The sequence below is a fragment of the Lissotriton helveticus genome, chromosome 6 (assembly GCF_964261635.1).
Source record: "Lissotriton helveticus chromosome 6, aLisHel1.1, whole genome shotgun sequence".
NCBI lineage: Eukaryota > Metazoa > Chordata > Amphibia > Caudata > Salamandridae > Lissotriton > Lissotriton helveticus.
The window spans coordinates 914,250,230-914,270,711 of record NC_136067.1 but is presented as its reverse complement, the minus strand read 5'-3'; the positions used below and the strand labels follow the sequence as shown (position 1 = coordinate 914,270,711).

The 20,482-nt window shown below is 40.7% G+C and overlaps 1 protein-coding gene across 1 annotated transcript in view; it reads left to right on the top strand.

Moving 5' to 3' along the window:
* The window catches only part of LAMA4 (laminin subunit alpha 4), a 467,067-nt gene that overhangs the window by 411,697 nt on the left and 34,888 nt on the right, over window positions 1-20,482 (top strand). The window contains exons 30-33 of the mRNA XM_078648567.1: window positions 7,105-7,238; window positions 8,456-8,620; window positions 12,235-12,388; window positions 17,446-17,639. Coding sequence (XP_078504693.1) covers window positions 7,105-7,238; window positions 8,456-8,620; window positions 12,235-12,388; window positions 17,446-17,639 — 647 coding nt within the window. The remainder of the gene's footprint in view (window positions 1-7,104; window positions 7,239-8,455; window positions 8,621-12,234; window positions 12,389-17,445; window positions 17,640-20,482) is intronic.

Genomic DNA, 20,482 nt, shown 5'->3' with positions numbered 1-20,482 from the left:
CTACAGAAGATCTGAAAAAGATAGTAAAACGTATAAGATCAGGATCCCCGAATGATCCAGCTAGGCCTAAAGTGATCAGGACAGGGCTAGAAGTAATACTCCCCTAGATTCAACAACTGCTGGACATTTCTTTCCAGGAGGTTCAGCTACCTGACACACGTAAACAGGCAATAGTTCTCCCACTGGAAAAAAAAACCCTCAGTGGATGGGAACATTTTAACAAACTTGTGGCCGGTGTCACTGCTACCATACTTCTCCAAAATTGGGGGAAAGTGTTCAATACACAATTAGAGGGCCTCACAAAGGGAAATAAACTTCTAAATCCCACCCAATCAGGTTTCAGGCCAACTTATTCAACAGAGACAGCCCTTCTCTGTGCTACGGAGACGACACAGAAGAGAGTAGATGAGGGACTAACGACTGCGCTGGTCCTATTAGACCTTAGCGCAGCGTATGATACAGTAACTGCAAACACAACAATGATGGACAGAATGTGGATCAATGTCACACATTCACCCCAGTCCAAAGATCTGGGCCCAAATCCATCGTTTTTCCACTCCACACCACCCTGGGTTAGACAATGGCGATATGCAAATCAGCGCTGACCCTGTGCCCCATGGGAACAGTCCAGTCCGAACTACAAAAGCCATGTCCTTCCCAGAACGGAAACAAGCATCCGAGGACCGGCCCGGTTTCGAGGTAACACCTCTCTTCAGCCCGGCTAGCTTGATTCCAGTGGTGTGGAGTGCCTGGGACTCACGTCTGAGCATCCCCAGTACACTTAGAGCGGTAACTGCAAACACAACAATGATGGACAGAATGTGGATCAATGTCACACATTCACCCCAGTCCAAAGATCTGGGCCCAAATCCATCGTTTTTCCACTCCACACCACCCTGGGTTAGACAATGGCGATATGCAAATCAGCGCTGACCCTGTGCCCCATGGGAACAGTCCAGTCCGAACTACAAAAGCCATGTCCTTCCCAGAACGAAAACAAGCATCCGAGGACCAGCCCGGTTTCGACGTAACACCTCTCTTCAGCCCGGCTAGCTTGATTCCAGTGGTGTGGAGTGCCTGGGACTCACATCTGAGCATCCCCAGTACACTTAGAGCGGTAACTGCAAACACAACAATGATGGACAGAATGTGGATCAATGTCACACATTCACCCCAGTCCAAAGATCTGGGCCCAAATCCATCGTTTTTCCACTCCACACCACCCTGGGTTAGACAATGGCGATATGCAAATCAGCGCTGACCCTGTGCCCCATGGGAACAGTCCAGTCCGAACTATAAAAGGCATGTCCTTCCCAGAACGGACACAAGCATCCGAGGACCGGCCCGGTTTCGAGGTAACACCTCTCTTCAGCCCGGCTAGCTTGATTCCAGTGGTGTGGAGTGCCTGGGACTCACGTCTGAGCATCCCCAGTACACTTAGAGCGGTAACTGCAAACACAACAATGATGGACAGAATGTGGATCAATGTCACACATTCACCCCAGTCCAAAGACATGGGCCCAAATCCATCGTTTTTCCACTCCCCCCCACCCTGGGTTAGACAATGGCGATATGCAAATCAGCGCTGACCCTGTGCCCCATGGGAACAGTCCAGTCTGAACTACAAAAGCCATGTCCTTCCCAGAACGGAAACAAGCATCCGAGGACCGGCCCGGTTTCGAGGTAACACCTCTCTTCAGCCCGGCTAGCTTGATTAGCGGGGTCGCGCAGAGGGAGAGGGTTTTATGGCCTATGCATGAGAGGCTGGGGGCTGTCGGGGATGCTTGCGAGGCTGGGGAGTGAGGGGGAGAGAGAGACGCTGGCTATCGGGAGTGGGCAGAGAGGCCTTGGTGCCTAAAATGGCTGTCGTATACGTGCGTGCATGGGCCTGTACTGGCGAGATGATGCGGGTAATGCTTCGGTATTCGTTCTGCTTACAGCGAGGGGTATGGTGAACACAAATGAACGCCGCTTATGTACATATACATTGTCATTTTCCACAAAAGTGCTTGTCCTCTCTCCCCTAAACATGGTAATATTGGCTCTTCCCCAATTGGCATGTTTAATTTACTTATAAGTGCCTGAAATGGCACTACTTATGCCCAGGGTCTGTAAATTAAAGTGTATTAGAGGGCCTGTAGCACGTATTGTGCCACCGACTTAAGTAGCCCTTTAACCATGACTCAGCCCTGCTGTTTCAGAGCTGTGTGTGTAGTTTACACTGCCATTTAACCTGGCAAGGTAACCCTACTGCCAGACCCAAACCTTCTCTTTTTGTAAATATAAGTCATCCCTAAAGTAGGCTCTGGACAACCCATAGAGAAGGGTGCAATGTATTTAAAAGTCAGGATATGTACTTTCAACTTTTACATGTCCTGGTAGTGAAAAAGTCTCAAATTCGTTTCTCACTACTGCAAGGTCTATCTCTCCCATAGGATAGCATTGAGATTACTTTACTACATTTTTTAAGTGTAGCTACAACTATGAAGCAATAGACTTTTCAAGTTTGGTGCCAATTTTAAATCACAACTTATGGTGAAGTAAAATTTTAAATTTCAGTTCTGAAAATGCCACTTTTAGAAAGTTATAATTTTCCTAATTTTGTGTTTTGGTGCCTACTGCCTGTCTCTGATACACTTCCGGGGAGGGTGACTGCTGGCTTTGTGTATTCCCCTTAGACAGCCACACACAGTGGGAGCTTAAGTGGGTTAGGAGGGCCATCCTGCAGGGATTGGAGGAACAAGCTGGTCCCAGCCTCACTTACACCTGAATAGGCTGTGTCCTGTCACCACACAAAGGGTTGCATACCCCCCTGTAGTAAGTCAAAGCAGTAAGGGAGGACCTCTGTGCACTTCAAAGACCTGTCTTTGAAGCCTACCTCACTTCAAAGGCACAACTGAGTACAATGTACTGGACCTCTGACACCACTACTTCAGTACACTTCTGGACTGCTGCTTTGCGGAACTCCTGCCTTGCTGTGCTGCTCTGCTGCCTGCTGGCCCCCTGTCCAGGTGAGAAGGACAGGACCTACATCACTTGAACCAAGAGTAACTCCAAGGGCTAGCTGGCTCGGCTCCTGATCCGAAGTTGCAGGAACATAAAAGACTTCCAACACACCTGCTGATGCACCTAGACTCTGCCATGCATGAGTCTGTCATTCCAACTGGAGCATTCTCTCTGAAACTGATGCCTTTATGTGGACTGGAACCAGCACATTGCCCCTCTTGCATTACCAGAACTGGCACATCGCTTCTGCTTTGGGAATTGACCTGATACAGCGCCTTCATAACCAGCACTGCATGATGCTCCACTCAAGGTCTTTTTATCTCTGTCAACGACAGCCTCGACAATGATGCCGAAAACTCTGCATCAATGCCCCTTGCTCATCGGAGCTGACGCTTCGCCGGTGTTGGGCAGATCAGGACCAGCACATCACCGCCACTGTGAGAGTCAACACTCACACTTCACCTCAACATCATTGCATCGCTTTGACTGCATTTCAGCAACCCCATCACCAACAGGATCTTTGACGTTGACACAACCTGGACCAAGGTACTTTTTCTCAGCAGGCCCAATCTGGTCCTTGTAGACAACCCGCGCTCCATGGCGGTTGTCCCGAACTTTTGACTTTGACCCTGTCCAGGGCAACCAGATGTGCCTTGTTGGCACCTTGTGATTTGTGGCACTATTTTCACTTTATTCTTTTAAAATGAATATCTCAAGTTTGACTTATTAGATTTTTGTTGTTTTGGTCTTGTTTTTTGGGTTAAAACAACGTCTATTTATCTAACCTGGTGTGGAAACTTTTTGTATTGTGTTTTTACGGTTTTACTTTTTGAAGTGTTGCAAAAATACGTCACACATTGCCTCTAAGTTAAGCCTGACTGCTCTGCTACCAGAGGGTGGGCACAGGTTAAATTAGGGTTTCCCTGCTTCGTACCCTGATTAAAATTGTGGTTGCCGCATGACTAGGGCCCGTACTCCAGTCAACCTACAACCCAATTTCTAACAATACCCAATTTTACTACAGTGTCCGATTAGGGTAACCAGAGGCATACTGTTTTTATGACCATCACAATGTGTGGTTTCATGGATGAAACATTTAAGGAGCCGAAGATAGTATCCCTTGGGTGAACTCTTTATGTAGACACTGTGTGATTCATAAAAAATGGGGTTGAGATACAGCAAACCGCACCTATCACTTCTAGTGACTTAAAAAGGTCCAAATACAGGCAGTGCAAAGATCAGGAAGATCAAACCCCTAACCTTCCACAACGGAGTCAAGCTCATTGTATCAAAAAAAGATCGGCACGCTACTTCTGAAGAACCGTTTGCATTACAGGAAGGAAGAGAAGATGTGAATAAAAAGAACATTTTCAAGAAAAATGAAATGGAGTCTGTGCATTAAGTTTGAATGAAGATTTAATTTGAAACCTGGCAACTCACTAAGGATATTATTTGTACATATGAGTTCAGCCGTGCTGATCTTTTATTGATAATGTATGCTTCATCTGATTATCAGGTATAGATGTCCAAAGCCAGGTCAGTTTTTCGAGCAAGCACTCTCTAAATGATGTTTCATTTAAATAAGGAATAAAATTACAAAATTATTTGTGAGTTAAGATACCTCTTCGTGGGATATACTTGCAGAGAAGGTATCCTAACATGGTTTGGTATTACAAGCTCAATACCTAGAGCTCTCTTTCTCTATTATGCTTATTACTGTACATATGTTAATTGAGTTCAATGAATACAAAATCATTAACATCTGCACGGTTACAGGTGGACAGTGGTTCTTGAAAAAGGTTCTTTGAATGGTATATGGAGAAATGTGTGATGACTTGACACTTACACAACATAAGGAGAAGTGAATAATGATATTTCTTTACCTGGTGGCCATTGAGCTGTGTAGTACATTTGTGATCCATAACAGAAGAGAATTCAAGTCCGCCTAGACCAGGTAACTAGAAAATGGAGATCTTCCTTCCCTTGTTACCACTATACAGCGGATTAGTACTCACCGCTCCTAAAGAGATAAGACTAATATTTTTTATTTAGATCAAGGGGAAGGTCAGCTTCTTTTTTTTTTTTGCAGAGTTTTATATAGCGCGAACTAGAACCGAACCGAATCAGTTATCAGAGCGCTTTACATATTTTCCAGTTACGTTACATGAAGACACACTTTCATTTTAGGCACGGGGAGATTAAGTGATTTGCCCAGAATCACAGGTTTTTTTTTGGCGTCGTTACCGAGACTCGAACCCAGTCCGAGGTCGAGCGCCTTAGCCGTTAGGCCAACCCCTCTCCCCAGAGCTTCGTTCATAGTCACTAGGTTCCTCTGAACGGATGTAACAGCCATGGGCTTCGCCTGTAGTGGCAAAAGGGGAAAACGATGGTCGTGAGATCTCAACTCAGATGCAGGTTCCAAGTTTTTATACGTGCCTATTTTTACAAATAAAGGAAGCGCTGCATAATGTTAGCCTATATGATGTGTCATAAAATCTTGGTTATGACATACTGAATGCAATCTGTATATATATATATATATATGAGCAGAATGCACTAAAATTATGAACGTAATCTCTGGAGCACACCTAAAGGTTTTAAACGTGAACAGCACATTCTGCCTCTGGCATATAAGCGGTGTGCAAAGTGGCGTGGGTCTATGTCTACATCAAATTTGGCAATTCGCCCCTTAACACGGACATTTCACATAGCTCTAGTAGACAAGCCTGTTCACTGAATAATAAGAAAGTTAATTAAAACAGTTTGGAATACAAGGACCTGTGCTCATGGTGACATGCTAAGCAGGCTTCAAGTCTTTCGTATGCTGGTGACGATGATAAAAGAATGCATAAGGCATGCACACACCAGGTTCCTGCAACCTGGTGAGTAATCGAGCAACGCTGGTCATGTGCTGCAAGATGGCACACATGAAATGTGCTTGTCTCGTCGTAAATGTAGGAATTGTAATTATGCCTGTCTATCTAGTACAGGAAACATTAGAAAACGTATGTCACTGTGAAATGCTTTTTCAAATATACAAACACCAAATTGCGATAAAGTAACTTGTTACAAAATTACAATTTGGGTTTTCAATTAAATACCGATTCGGTATTTGGAAGGGGCGTCCCTTCCAACTACAGAATCCGTATAGTATTTCTGCTTTACCACCAGTTTAAAAGTGGACCCCTTCTCCTTTAAGAATGTGTAGTATTGGCAGGGAATAAAAGGCTGAGTCTATTGTACATGAGTGTATTGTTTCACTGCTTGGTGGAATCATAGTTGAACATTCTCTGCCAATGTTCTTAGGTTGTTATGTGTGACCATAGAATGGCAGTTCTCAGGATGTTATATTTTGAAATGTACTGATTATTGATGAACAGTTGCTAGTTAAGAGAGAACGCTTGATGTGTGCCCGCATTTCTCGTTGCTCCAGCTTCTTTACTAGAAAATGTTAAAAAAAAATTAAATGCAGGGAGTCTCTTTTGAAATGCAGCCCGTATTCCTCTAAGAAAAACGGATTGTATTTCAAAAAGAAAGATTGCTTTACAATAGACCAATCTTAGACATGGTGATCTACTGACCCAAGAATGCCACCATCTCTGTGATGGCGCTGAGTCCTAACGGGTCGCACATTGCGACACTCCTCATTAATATTCATGAGGGGGGTCAGTTTGTGACCTACTAGGAATAGCTAATTGGGAATAAACATTGCTGTACATTTTGAATATTGATTTCCTAATTGCGATTCTTGAGATAAACACTACTATGGAAAGGTATTCCTCATGCTAGCACATCTGGTCCCTGGTTCTCTAACTCAATCAGTTTGAGGATATCGGACAGTGAATTTGCTTGGATCTACTGTATATGGGCCAACTAAAACTCTAATGGGAATTTCTCTTCTATTTCACATAGCCAAGTCACTATTTCCTTGCCATAAAATGACTGACAGTGAGAAGGAAAGCAAGTTCATATAGAATTAGGTCATTAGAGTTCACCAGAAGTGTGTTGAAGACAAATGTTTACAGGCTTCAGTTCATCTCTGAGAATTGAAGGAATTTGCAGGGGGTAATTCAAATAAATATATCTTGTTTCTTTCAGCCGAACGAGCTCTCTGTTTACTTGGAAGACGGAGATGTGGTCTTCAGAGTAAAAGATGTTCGGGTTAAGTCCTCAGTCAAACCCTACAATGATGGCCAGAACCATTTTGTGATTGCTTCTGTAATGCCAACAAGGTACAGTTATCTCTTCGGCATGTGTCTGTCTAACAATTAGGCTTATATGCTATGTGATTACAACATTAAAGAAAACGTATGTGGGACTTTAGCTCAGGAGTCGGTCTAGTGGTAAACTATGGCAGAGTTAGGTTCTAGCAAGCTTAAGCCTGTCTTTTCCACATCACATTTGTAACAACAGTTATAGAGAGAGATATTCATAACTGGTAGAATACAACTCTTCCTGAGTGCGAAGCTAATAGAACTGGTTGAAAAGGTGACCTCATTCTATCAGTGAAAATGTCTTTATAAGACACAAAAATCAGTTTTCCATGCCAGGTATCACATTCATTCCTAACCCTTTATAGTGACCATAAGGTAGCTCCAAACCACCTGCAATCCAGAGATTATCACAGAATATTACCACAAGCTTGCTGTTCAATCCTCTTTTTCTGATAGCACCAGTTTCTTTTTTAATATAGTTACACTCAGCATATCCATCAGTAATTTTTCTTTATATAGTATATGGGGAGTCTCTGTTCACTTAGTGTGTGTGCGTGCTCGCGCTCTCAGTATTTCTAGGTGAATATTTTTGTCTGAATAGTTGGCAAAAGAAGAAGGCTGGGAATATTTGTGGAGTCACAAATATTAACACTCTGTAAATTCACACCCAAACAGAAAAAGTCCAAAGCCATGGCAATCACATTTAAAGTGAGGATTTGCACAGAATTTTCCTGGAAAAGGAGTGTGTGTGTGTCTATCTGTGGCCAGAATGAGGCAAACAGCTCTCATCTAGGAAGGGTAGCCCAGCTTCAGTTGGTTTTATTTTAATTTGGAAAATTGTTTTTGTGTGGTACTTATTTATCCTATAATTTCCAAGACATCATTTTAATGTATTGTTGGCGAAGAGTGTATGTGTCCTATGCCGCATTCCTCTTTGTCTGCTCTCATCTTGCTTCTTGGCCACTTGTTTTAAAAGCTGTTATTTGTGTTTATTCTGCTGTTAATATTTAGTGAGCTTAACTATGAATTGGAGGACAACTAGAATACACCTTACCATAGAATAAAATATGGTACAATCTAGGCTACTGGAGAAGAAACACTTCTGCCAAATAACACATTTCTTTGGTAGAAACCCAACTATTGTGTGTGCATCAACCTTTCTCACACAAAAAGCCTTGAGAAAATTAATACATGAATGTTCCATAACTTTGTAATGGTGTTTTTTTTGTTTGCAGGTATGAGCTGGTAGTGGACGAAGAAGACAAAAATGTTCAAGAAAAAGAAAAAACAGAACCAAGACAGTCAATAACAACAGCCAAAAAATACTACTTTGGCGGGACTCCCATTGGCTTTGCATACGCCAACCTCACTGGTTGTATTAGCAATGCCTATTTTACCAGGTATGTTGGTGTCTCACACAGTTGCTTTATAGAGAGGCAAGTCTGTGATTGAGATGAGCTTAGAGACCAGTCTTGCTGTCCAAACGACTGTAATATTAGGTATAGTTAATAGGGATTGAAGAATTTGTATTAAAAATTTTAAAAAGTAGTATGCATAATGATAAAGGAAGATATTTGGAAAGACGCCTTGCCAAAGATATCATGCTACATTGTGGTATAAAACTCTATTATTGTTTGAAAGTCAATCTGCAAACAGGGCACAGATTGAAAATGTAAAGCTCTGTCTGGTGTTTACCATATTATATCGGGTCGTTATCCCTATCCTCACCTAAAGTAAGCTTCTAGTGTTTTTGGTGATTGTTAGATAGTGACATTGGACATTTCGTTTTCTTCCGTGAATTGTGAAACCATTTAGAAGACAGTTACAGAAATTTAAATGAGAATCCTACTAGTACATAAATAAGACAATGTACCAGAGGGCCGCAATTTGTGGGGAAAGAAAAAGGCAAGAGAGAACAGATAAAAACAGATTGAGCACTATAAGCCCATCAAAGATAGGTACAATTAGTCCTTCTAGAGTTTATGGCTTTGTGATCTAATTATCTGCTGAGTGTTACAGTACAGGGTACTACTGTAGGGGTAAACAGTATACTAATATTTACTTTTGGAATTGAACGCTTTTGCTTCCCAGTCGGTTGGAAATGTAAAGAAGTGTTTCAATTGACAACTGACAACCTGCTCCCTTGATTAATTTGGCAGTTTCAGATTTGATCTTTTTTGTACACATGTTCACTATTTTTGATAACAGAAGGCATCAGGCTCTCAAGGCGATGCAGGGGAGTTCTGGAGTGAGGGGTTCTATATCCTCATTGAGTGATCTTCAGGGATCCATATACCTTTTTTCTCTAAGGACCTTGTTATAATTTTAGATTATCCATCTCTACAGACATACAGAGACAAAACCATGTTTTGGTTGCACAACATATGTTCATCACAGCTAGAAATGTTGATTTGCTGTACCCACTCATCCACAAAAGAATCATCTGTGGGGTGACTTAGGGGTCTGCTCTTCAGCCATTATCGTTCAATATTGACATACATCCTGTGACCCTAGTCAATGACTAGCAATACTTGTACTTTCAAATGTATGTTTAAACCAACAAGATAGACCTTATGCTGCCGTTCTGACCTGAGAAACTTTAAAACCATTTCTAAGCAATGCAGACTGCCTTATTTATGTATGCACCATTCTTGAATAGGTCAAAGACAGAGGTTCTGGTGACACAAAATGATAGGAAATGGAAGCAGGAAAGCCATACTGACCCCTAGGCAATGTAAAGAAATGGTCCAAAAAGCAAGAAATCTCAGTGCTCTAGTCAATATGCAACTCTAATTTACCACACAGGAAAATGGCTTTGTCAAGGGGGCAACCCTGTAGCAAGACATGTTCAGAACGATCCTTAGACTACTGTACTTTAGTTTTTTTGTGTAGCTAATTAGATCATTGGTGCTATAAGTAATGGACTTCCATAATGTCCTTTATGTGCCTACCCTTAAAACAGATATGAACAATACAGAAGATACAGAATCAGGGTACAAGGGTATCCATTGGTGCAAGATCGTATCACATCAGCCTTGAAGTTACTTCACTGACTCATAGTGGAATGTATGGTTGCATTCAGCACAGTCTGTTGAGATAAATCTATGATAGCGTTACTAATCCCCTCTCTCCAAGAACAAATACAAACTGATCAAAGAAGGAGCAAAATGCCTCTGGATATAAAGAGTTTTCACGAGCATGCAGTCCTCTAAGTTTCAGACAAAAATATTTAGCCTGCATTTTGTACTTCAGGTACATGTAGCGGTACCTCTCCATACCACTCTTAGGGGGAGACAATATCCAACGTCTAAAATGCACACCACAACCCGTTAGGCCTACACAGAGAATTCACACATGGAGGACTTTGAACCAGACCTTGAAGCAATTTCATACATAGCACATCAGCACTGCCAAAATACCTCAGAATGTTATTGCCTTGCACTCAATAGTGAATCATAGCAGTGATATTCTTACTAATTCCACAGTTCGCTATATCAAGTGCCTAAAATAAAGCCTGGGCTTCAATACAGCTCTACTAACAATCTGACCTGTAAGGTACAGTACAAATAATATTATCTTACTAAGAAGAAAAAGAAAATCACAAACAATCATTTGCTATATTTTTCGTTTTTCATCTTGCTTCCTCTCCTGTTTACGGAGGTCTGACCTTTCCTGATGGCCGCATGTATTTAACATGAAACACAGGCGGCATATTGAATTCCATCATGTATACCAAATCCTCACATCTACATTATGTCACATGGACCAACCACCATAGCCCCAACGTGATTGCCATCTTGCAATATCTTGTTGTGTACTCCCAATCATAATCACCAAACTAAATTAATGCTACATACACACCACCACCAGGAGATTTCAGACCTCTGTAATAGATACTTTGGAGCACCCATGGTTTTCTATATGGATCCAGACTTAGAAGTGTTTGTGCTTTGAACTAGAATAGATAGTCAGAAAATGTAGTATTCGTTTTGCAACTGGATGGGTGAGCTCTCTATGCATCAGATGCTTTTGTGGCGAATGATATTGGAAGTTTACATTAAGGTGGCAATATGAGGGAACACTTAGATTTGGTGTTGGGTATGGTTATGGTTGTTACGACACACCTATTAAAAGCAATCTCTATATGGCATTAACATTTCATTTCAAATATGCACACATGGGTGATCACTATGGTTAAAGTAAGGTTTTGCCACTGTGCAACATTTCTGAAGAACACATATTTGTTATACATCAATTTTAATAAAATGTTTGTAACTTTGCTACAAAGCACGAAGCATAGGGGTTCTGTTCTTCTAGAGTAAGGGAGAGTATTTTAGTTGTATTATATGATTTCCAGTCTTGATGAAGTCTGTTGATGAAACATGTGTTGACTAAACTAGAACAACTGAATAGTTAGAGTGAATCAACCGAAATAAAGATGAACCGGACTACTAACAGTGTTGGCAACATTAGTTCATGGACTATCCAATGGGCTAGGTGCTCGAGGGCTTCAATTCAGCTTGATACCTTTACGATTTTTATATTGTTGTTGCAGCTTCTTAATGAAAGACTATCCTGTTCCTAGGTACTGGCATAAGAAGAAATGTCACGTTGCACAAACATTGCAACCCTGTTAGTGACATTGCCTACCGAAATTAATAGATATTCTTAGATTTGACAGCATTAGCCCACTTCTTAGGTTTTTGAACTTTTAATATTTATAGTATTTTCACCATAAATGTTTAAACAGGCTAGCCTAATCCTTCATCTGTAGGAAAATAATCACATATAGCAAATACATGGTCATAATAGTTGCATTTCCGTGATGGTAAGATTCCTGAGAAAATATTTCTCCATTACATCCAACTTCACTGGAGGTAAGAATCCTCTCCAGCTGTTCAACAGCTGTTTAATATTCTTACCAGTCCATGATAGCATACTGGCATTGCCACTCGCAGCTCTTGCATTGCTCGGTTGGAAACAAGCTGTTTAATGTTATCCAATCATACCACAGGTTGGACAGAGATGTTGAAGTGGAAGATTTTCAGAGGTACAGCGAAAAGGTACACGCTTCACTGTATGGATGCCCAGTGGAATCATCTCCAGTAGCCCTTGTTGTTCAAAATAAGAAAAACTCCTCTAAACCAAAAGGAAATCGAAACAGAAAGGTAAGTTTCGGCTGGTAGGACGAAAACCCTAACATTTCTTTGGTAAAACTGAAATGACTAAAACTGCTATGATGCTGAACCAAGAATTCTCTGAAGTTCATTTAAAACCTATATCATCCTCCATCTTAATTTTAAGGTTCTGAGTCCTATCTCTCTTGGCTCCAGCAATCTCCTTTACATCGGATGTCCTTTCTCTTTCCCTATCATCCACATAACCTATTGCAGCTAGATACCCGTGTTTCATTTTCACAAGACACTCACATTGAGCAAACATCATTACTATAATCTCAACATTCATGGTTTTCAAAAATATACATTCTCTTCCTAGACAAAGGGCCAGATGTATGTCCCGTTTTTGCGCTCGCAAACGGAAGATTGGCCCAATTGTGACGGCAAAACAGGATAATGGCTTGTACAAATGCTATTTTGCGAGTCACTGACTCACTGCCATGTACTAATGTTTTGCGGCTGCAAAACATTTGCAGGTTACCACCTACTTCAAGTAGGTGGTAAAGCACTCGCAAACGGGAAGGGGTCCCCAAAATATTTTTTAAGAGTTGGCAGTGGTCCCAGGGACCACTGCCTGCCCTTAAAAAATGAAACTGAAAAGTTTCATTTTTCTTTTTTAAATGCATTCCGTTTTCCTTTAAGAAAAACGGGCTGCATTAAAAAAAATAAACTGCTTTATTTAAAAAGCAGTCCCAGACATGGCGGTCTGCTGACCCCAGCAGGCCACCATTCCTGGGAGTGCTAGCCATTTCCCATGGGGTCGCAAGTTGCGCTTGCATAAATATTGATGAGGCATGCAATATGGGACCCCATTGGGAATTGCTAACAGTGTCTGTGACACTACTGTACATTGCATTTTGCGAGTCACAAATTGCGAGTAACAAAGCCACGCAATTTGCGAGTTTCAAAATGTAAGAGTTGTAAGTCACCCACTTTCCAACTTAAGTGCTCTTTATTCTCCTTTGGCACTAGCTGACCACTCCTTGTCTAATTTTTAAAGTAAAATCATGATTTGTACCCCAACTTATTGGCTAAAACATTCTCATGTGCCAGCATCTGTACCCGACTAACATTAATCTTTCCTACTGTCCTAAGCTCCATCGAATACACATTTGCTGCAACCCATTCCACCTTCTCTTCCCGTTTCTTTCAAATTGCCTTCCAATCAATCACCAAGCGATACCTATCATATCTACCTTCAAAATCACTCATAAAAGTCCCCTTTTTCAAATATGAACCATCCCTCAAACTACATACCCTAGTCAATGCTCTTCCGTCCTGTAATAATGCCACTTCTCCCTACTAAGACTAAGGAGGATATTCACAAAGGTGTTCCTCACATGTAAATTTACTTACAGTAAATGTACTCTTCCACTTTTTAGTACTTTCCTGCTTTGGCTATTCACCATTTACAAGTGCAAAATTACTCAAAAGTGTAGACTTACATGTCTCCACCCAATGAAACAGGTTTAGAGTCAGTGTACGGAAAAGTCTAAACATTTTACAAAATTTCTGATAACATTTTTAAAATATTTTTTTGTTAGTTATTAGAAGCAATTACTGATATATATTTACATTTATTGTAGAACAGTAAAAACTGTTTCAGCATTATTAAACTTAATTGGAAATTAAAAATTCACATTATTTCGTCTATGTTTATTTAATTGAAGTGTTAAATGTTTACATTTATAAAAGGCGATTAACATATTGTAAACTAAAATAATAATTATGTTTTGTTTATAGACAATTTTTAACATTAAATACCATTTGTCTCTGCTTCCATTATTTTACATGGGTAGATAATGCAGGACCTGTAAGTAGCCGTAGGTGGTGATTGATGTACTCCAACTCCGAGCTGGAGTAAATTTATGACTGTTGTGAGTCCTTTTAGCAATAGTAACTATAAAAGGGCAGTTTGTGAATATGAAAGGGGCTTACTCTTTTGAGGGTGGGTGCAAGTACTCTGATTACTCCCCCCAAAACCCCTTGCATTTAGAATTAAGTTTTCACTATTTTCCAGCCACTCCTTCCCCATCGTCCTTTCCACTTTACTACTAAAATGTATAACTATGTGTGCGGACATCTCTGCATTTGAAGCGGAGATCTCAGCACATAACATATAGAAGAAGTGGAGTTGTAGATGTTGCAGTTCTATTAAACACAGAAGAAAATGCACTTTGTGAACAGGCTCCTAAATATACAACATGGAATCTTAGTGAATATAATATCTGTCATGGTACAGTCACAAATAAAGCAATGCACTGGAATGTGATCACAAATGTTTCTAATGAATTGGCAAAACTCATATTTATATGTCTATCAATCTAAATATGTTAGTACAAACAGAGGGGGTTTTCTTCAATATCACTGTCCCAGATACCCCAGTGGTGCTCAGAGCTCTAGATATCAGACCAGGTTTTTCTATTATATCAGTGCAAAGAGCACAGGACGGTGCCTACAAGATACTATTTGGAACCTAGCAAAGGTGTGAGATATACCTAGCTTCTCTATTATACGTTTTGTCCTAACGGTGCTCCTCATCATGAACCCCACTACTCAAAATAACCTGAAATGAGGATCCCAATGCATAATCACTTCATTCAGCTGCCAAAAGGACTGTTTTCTCCGCTATCTCCTTACCATTTCCTTACATGTAATTCTAATGGTACCCAACTAGAAAAACTCAGAGGCACAGTAAAAACCCAACAGTTAATCATCATGGTTCATTGAAACCTGGTCCCAAAAGAATTAAGTATGGTTGAAATGTTAATTATGCAAAGTGAGAGGTGAAATGTTCAAATCTTGCGCCATGGGAAATTCATAAATCTTTCAAAATGTAGCATTATGCAATTTGACAAATTTACGGCCACAAGAACATGGTTCATGGAGAAAATGTTGTGTCAAGCGACATTTTCTGCATGAAGAGTCTTCAGCCAGTGTCTAGCTAGACATTCTACACAAGACTTGTCTTTGTGATGCGAGAGACCAGCAAACTGCCTTTTGTGCTGAAAGCTACATTTTACAAACTGTTCTAGATAAAAACCAATATAATTTCACACTCAAACATACAGATAAACTTCCACCTCCTTCCTCTGTGTGAGGTGGTGTGAGACTGAAAGAATTTTTTTCTGAGCCTGTCAACTCGCAGCAGACTGTCCTCCTAAACCATCCAGCTCAATCATTGTGGTAGATGGACCTATGCACTTGCAAACTATGGACCTATAAACGTATACTGACTACCATCTTGCCAAAACCAATGCTACTTCAGCAGCACAAAACCTACATCTTTTGTTGGAGTTCAATACTACCACTGCAGCGTTTGTCTTTTTTATCATTTAGTTTAGTCACACACACATGTAAAGTCTGAGAACTGTCAATTGGTGATGGTGGCCATCATTCATGACGACTACAAGGGGTTTCGAATGGCTTCTTATTTATTTGGTTTCCTTATGCTGATTTACAAGGCCTACTCATAAGAAGATAGCCTCTCCACATGGTACCTAGTTCTTGTCTCCATTCCACTCCTTTTCTGCCAGTCCAGTAATGTTCCTGTTGGTCAGCTGCTAGCATGTTGACTTGTTTTGTGCTTTTGCGTTGCCTGCATATATGGTGGTTTAGTTACAATATTGGACAGTATCATAAATACATTCTGCATCTGGTTTTAAAGAAATTGTGCTGTCTAGAGCTCATGCACTAACTCAGCAACTCGAAGAAGCCTGGTTATAACTCGTGGGATCAAATTTTAATTCAAGCACAGGGATCGGAATTCAAAGTTGTGAGATAATAACCGCACCTCGCTGTTTTAATCTGACAGATTGCACCGGAAATATTTTGCAAATGTTATCAGGGAAAAAGGGGCCATAAAAATGCAAAAAATTCCCATGTTTTTATGATAAATACCAAATCCACATTCCAGGGCTTAAATCTGGAATCAGAGGAATGAACCACAACCAAAAACTCCTCACCTTGAGGCATTTTTACTTACCCGGTGCAGTAAACACCATCCCTTAATCTAACATGTATTTTAAACAGGTACAGCAGCTGGGTTCAAGGAAACCGCACAACCAGACATTAGTCACAATCTTATTCAACTATATTGCCCACCTCAAATGATCTGCTGCTTGTAGACCATAAAAAAGTAACAACAATTTGTGAATGAGAGGCAACATACAAGAGACAGATAAACTGTACAAATTTGAGTCGATGAGATGGTTCTTGTGTTGGTAGTTTTCTTTTATTTGCCAGATGTGTTCAGTATGCACAGGATCAACAACAGCCAACCTCGAATCAGCTACATTGGTATCGCCACGTACACCGGACACGGCTCCTTTTTCTTGACTCAGACCGAGCAACGTGCAGGTCCTTGTATTCTCCTTAAATAAGAATTTACCCTTACTTGAGACACTCTCGACATGAGACCAGATTGCCATTCCAACGTGTGTCCCTGTCGCTTGGTTTATAAATCTTCTGTATAACCTTTACTGCCCTGAAGAAGCCCGCACTGTGGGCGAAACACGTTGGCTGTTGTTGATCCTGTGCTTACTGAACACATCTGGCAAATAAAAGAAAACTACCAACACAAGAACCATCTCATCGACTCAAATTTGTACAGTTGATCTGTCTCTTGTATGTTGCCTCTCATTCACAAATTGTCCTTAATCTAACATATTTAGAATCAGGGCCTATGAATAAATCTGGGATGGAGACACCGCAAAACCAGTTCCTGCGTTTTTACAATTAAAACTGAATTTTACTGACCCACTTTGTTTTAACTCATTTGACATCATTGTGTAAAGCCTGAAATTTGTATAAATTGATTCTTCAATACCCACATATCCTTAAGTGTTGGACTGATGTAGTGAAAAAGGCTTTGTTGGACATGTTATCCACATGGGTTCATGTACCTATGAGGTCATTTGTAATAAAACTGTCCTTAGATCACAAAAGGCGTATTTAATGCACTATTATGAAATATTTTTTAAAGTGTCTTTGAAGTTGGAGTTTTGCATTATAATTTTTTATAATTTTTTCTTTTTTTTGTAATGAAGATGGGAAGAGACAAAGATGTAATTACCCGAATTCTTCCGGGTCCCAAGGCTCTGCAGCACATGCCAAGATTAGAAGAAGATTTCCAGTGCCAGCTGTCCAGTAGACCCCGAGTGATTGACCATGCCAGCCATTTCGGAGGGGCAGCTCACAGCCGCCTGGAGCTGAGCCACATTCCTGAAAAGATCGCTGACAAGTAAGTACAAATTGCCATTGCATTTTTCATGACTTATGGTTGCGTGCATCTCCAGAAAAAAAAGAATAAGTATAAATAAATGAATGAGTGTCTTGTGGGAGAGATATATCCTAAACTTACACAACTGAAGCTGAGTTATTCACTTTTGCAATTTTTTATTTTTATTGCCAACAGTATTGGTCTAAGGGCCTGGTGCAGACAGAATGGATCTGCTTAACCCACTTCGTCGCTAAGGGTTTCTTCTCTATCTCGTTGTACACTTTGCACTTCCTATTAACACCACTACTAGTACTAAATGCACTGTGGTAAACGGGAGGGTCACACAATAGCATGTTTATATCTCGCTGATCCGTACAGTCAAGAGCAGGGGCATAGCACTCAATCGTGCAGCAGCAGGGGTGGCTGGTGAAATTTGAAAGTGGCGGGGTGTAAAATGATTGGCATACTGCACCGTTGTGAGCGAGCGCATAAGAGGGGTTCGGGGGTGTTCTCCCCCCAAGAAAAGTTTGAAAAAAGAGAATAAAAATCATGCATTTTCAAGCAAATTAGAGAAAGCAGGAAGGTTAATAAAGCAATTGTGAAAGTGCAGTTATTACACTAATAGATGCCATAACATAGGTAGCTGCCTATTCAGTATAACCACACAGCTTCATACATTCTGTCCTATTACACTGCTGAATTCAGACTATAAGACTTTCTTGAAAATCTCAGCTCTAAGAGTAGCAGAAGTTGCACAGCCGTTGGGGAAAAGCCTTTACAAAGCATTGGGAACCACGCATTACCTTTACCACATTTCCATTACAACGCATGTGCCTTTACCACGCATGTCTTTCCACACAGTTTATAGTGTATAGGTGCTACAGAATTTACATAATGTGCCATTTCATCAGTAAAATCTGTTTAGTCCTAAAGTAGAACAAACACTAGAAAACTTTTAAAAACAGAGATAACAATGCATTTCTGAGTACCTCACTCATAGATGTTTTTTATTTAACAAACAAGTAGCAGCATTCAACTTTGTTTACTTTTTGTAAATGAAACCAGCACGTCTCTCTATAAGAGTAGCGAACTTGTCAATAACTTTAATGTTGAAGTCCGGTATTTTTTGGACTAGCTTGCTCTCTACAGAGAGCATCGCCAAAGCATTGAGTCTTTCCTCTAGCATGGTGTTCCTGAGGAGTGTCTTAATCCGCTTTAAAGGCTGAAAAACATCGTTCAGATTTGGATGTTGTCATTGAAGTGGTAATGCCAATTTTTAGTAAAGTCACTGTCTCTGTAAGTGACTTTTCTATATTGAGTTTATGTATTAAAGCCAGCAAAGTCAAGGCACTTGTGGCCTTCCGGTACACAGGCATTGCGTACAGTACAGACAACTCAGTTCTCAGCTGCTCTTTTTTGAGCAAAGGATATGCTGGCACAGCCTCATTCAGAGCACGCCCCGGGAAGGATTCATCATATTTTGCAAACTCTATACTTTGCAATAATGTGGCACTCACCAAATGTTTAGTGAATGAAAAACGTTCTTGTGCCTGCACAATTGCAATGTCACATATCTCCTTTGCAATTCAAACCAGAGTGTGGATGTTTTTCCTGCGGTTTGCAAAAGTAGAATGCTCTGGCAGTTTGCTCTCTAAATTGTCAACCTCATCTCTCACTTTCCTTATGCTTTGTACAAACATAGTGGTACATTCTTGCACTTTGACAGTATCTACCTCTCTTCCTTGTAACTGATTGTACAACGTGTCGACAGCAAGCATTATTTCATGAAATAAAAACAGTAAGAACTGAAACTCTCTGTCTTGTAGTGTTCTAACAAAGCCACGGGCTTCATTCTGACTTGTGTAATCAAACTCATCATTGGCTTCTATGGCGACAAAACATTTCTCAAGGTCCTCCCTATGTTCAAAGATTAGGTTGACTGTACGGATGTTAAACTTCCAACGAGTTGAGGATCCCCTTGGAACGCCATTGTCCACAATCTCATGAAGGGCTTCTGTTCTTTTGGGGGAACGTGAGAAGAATGCTGCTATGCCTCCTATATCCTGAAAGAAAATTGGTGTCTCTGTGATCTTTGATGCTGCCTGTTGCATAATAAGATTGAGTTGGTGGGCGTAACAGTGCACATAATGAGCATTAGGGTACACATCTCAAATTATTTTCTGTACTCCACTAAGGCTTCCACTCATTACGGACGCACCATCATAGCTTTGTGTGATAATTTTTCCGGAGCTGCCTCAAAAACAAAAATGTAAGTTCAGTTGACACAGTATAGCTGCAGTAATGGTTGCTGCACTAGAGTCTCTTAAATGTGTGAAACCATAGAGCCTCTCCACAACGTCTCTGTCTTTGTCAAGGTACCGAAACACTAATACGGACTGTGTTTTAGTGGCCACATCAGTAGTGTCATCAGCCTGAATAGCCACAAAGTCTGTGTTTTGCAACTCTTGCACAATATGGCTTCTTATATTTTCGAGCATACACTCAAGGAGTTCATTTTGTATCGTTTTAGAGGTGCCCTTAAAGACTGTAGCACTTGCTAAATGTGTTTCCAAATCCTTGTCTATGCTTGCTATTAAATCCACTAGGGCTCTGAAGATCCCAGGTTTTGAGGAACTTTCTGATTCATCATGGCCTCGCAGTTCCAGTTTGAAAGCACCACAGAAACTAATGCAATCAATTATCTTGGATAGAATTTGTCTGTTCCTATCAACGGCTTCATTGTGTTTCTGTATGGTTTTGCGGTATGGATCGTTTATCTGCTGCTCAATTGGTGCGTCTTCCCCCAACATTCCCAGTCTCGTCAGGTTTTCCATAGGCTTTCTTGCGTATGCATGCTTCTTTAT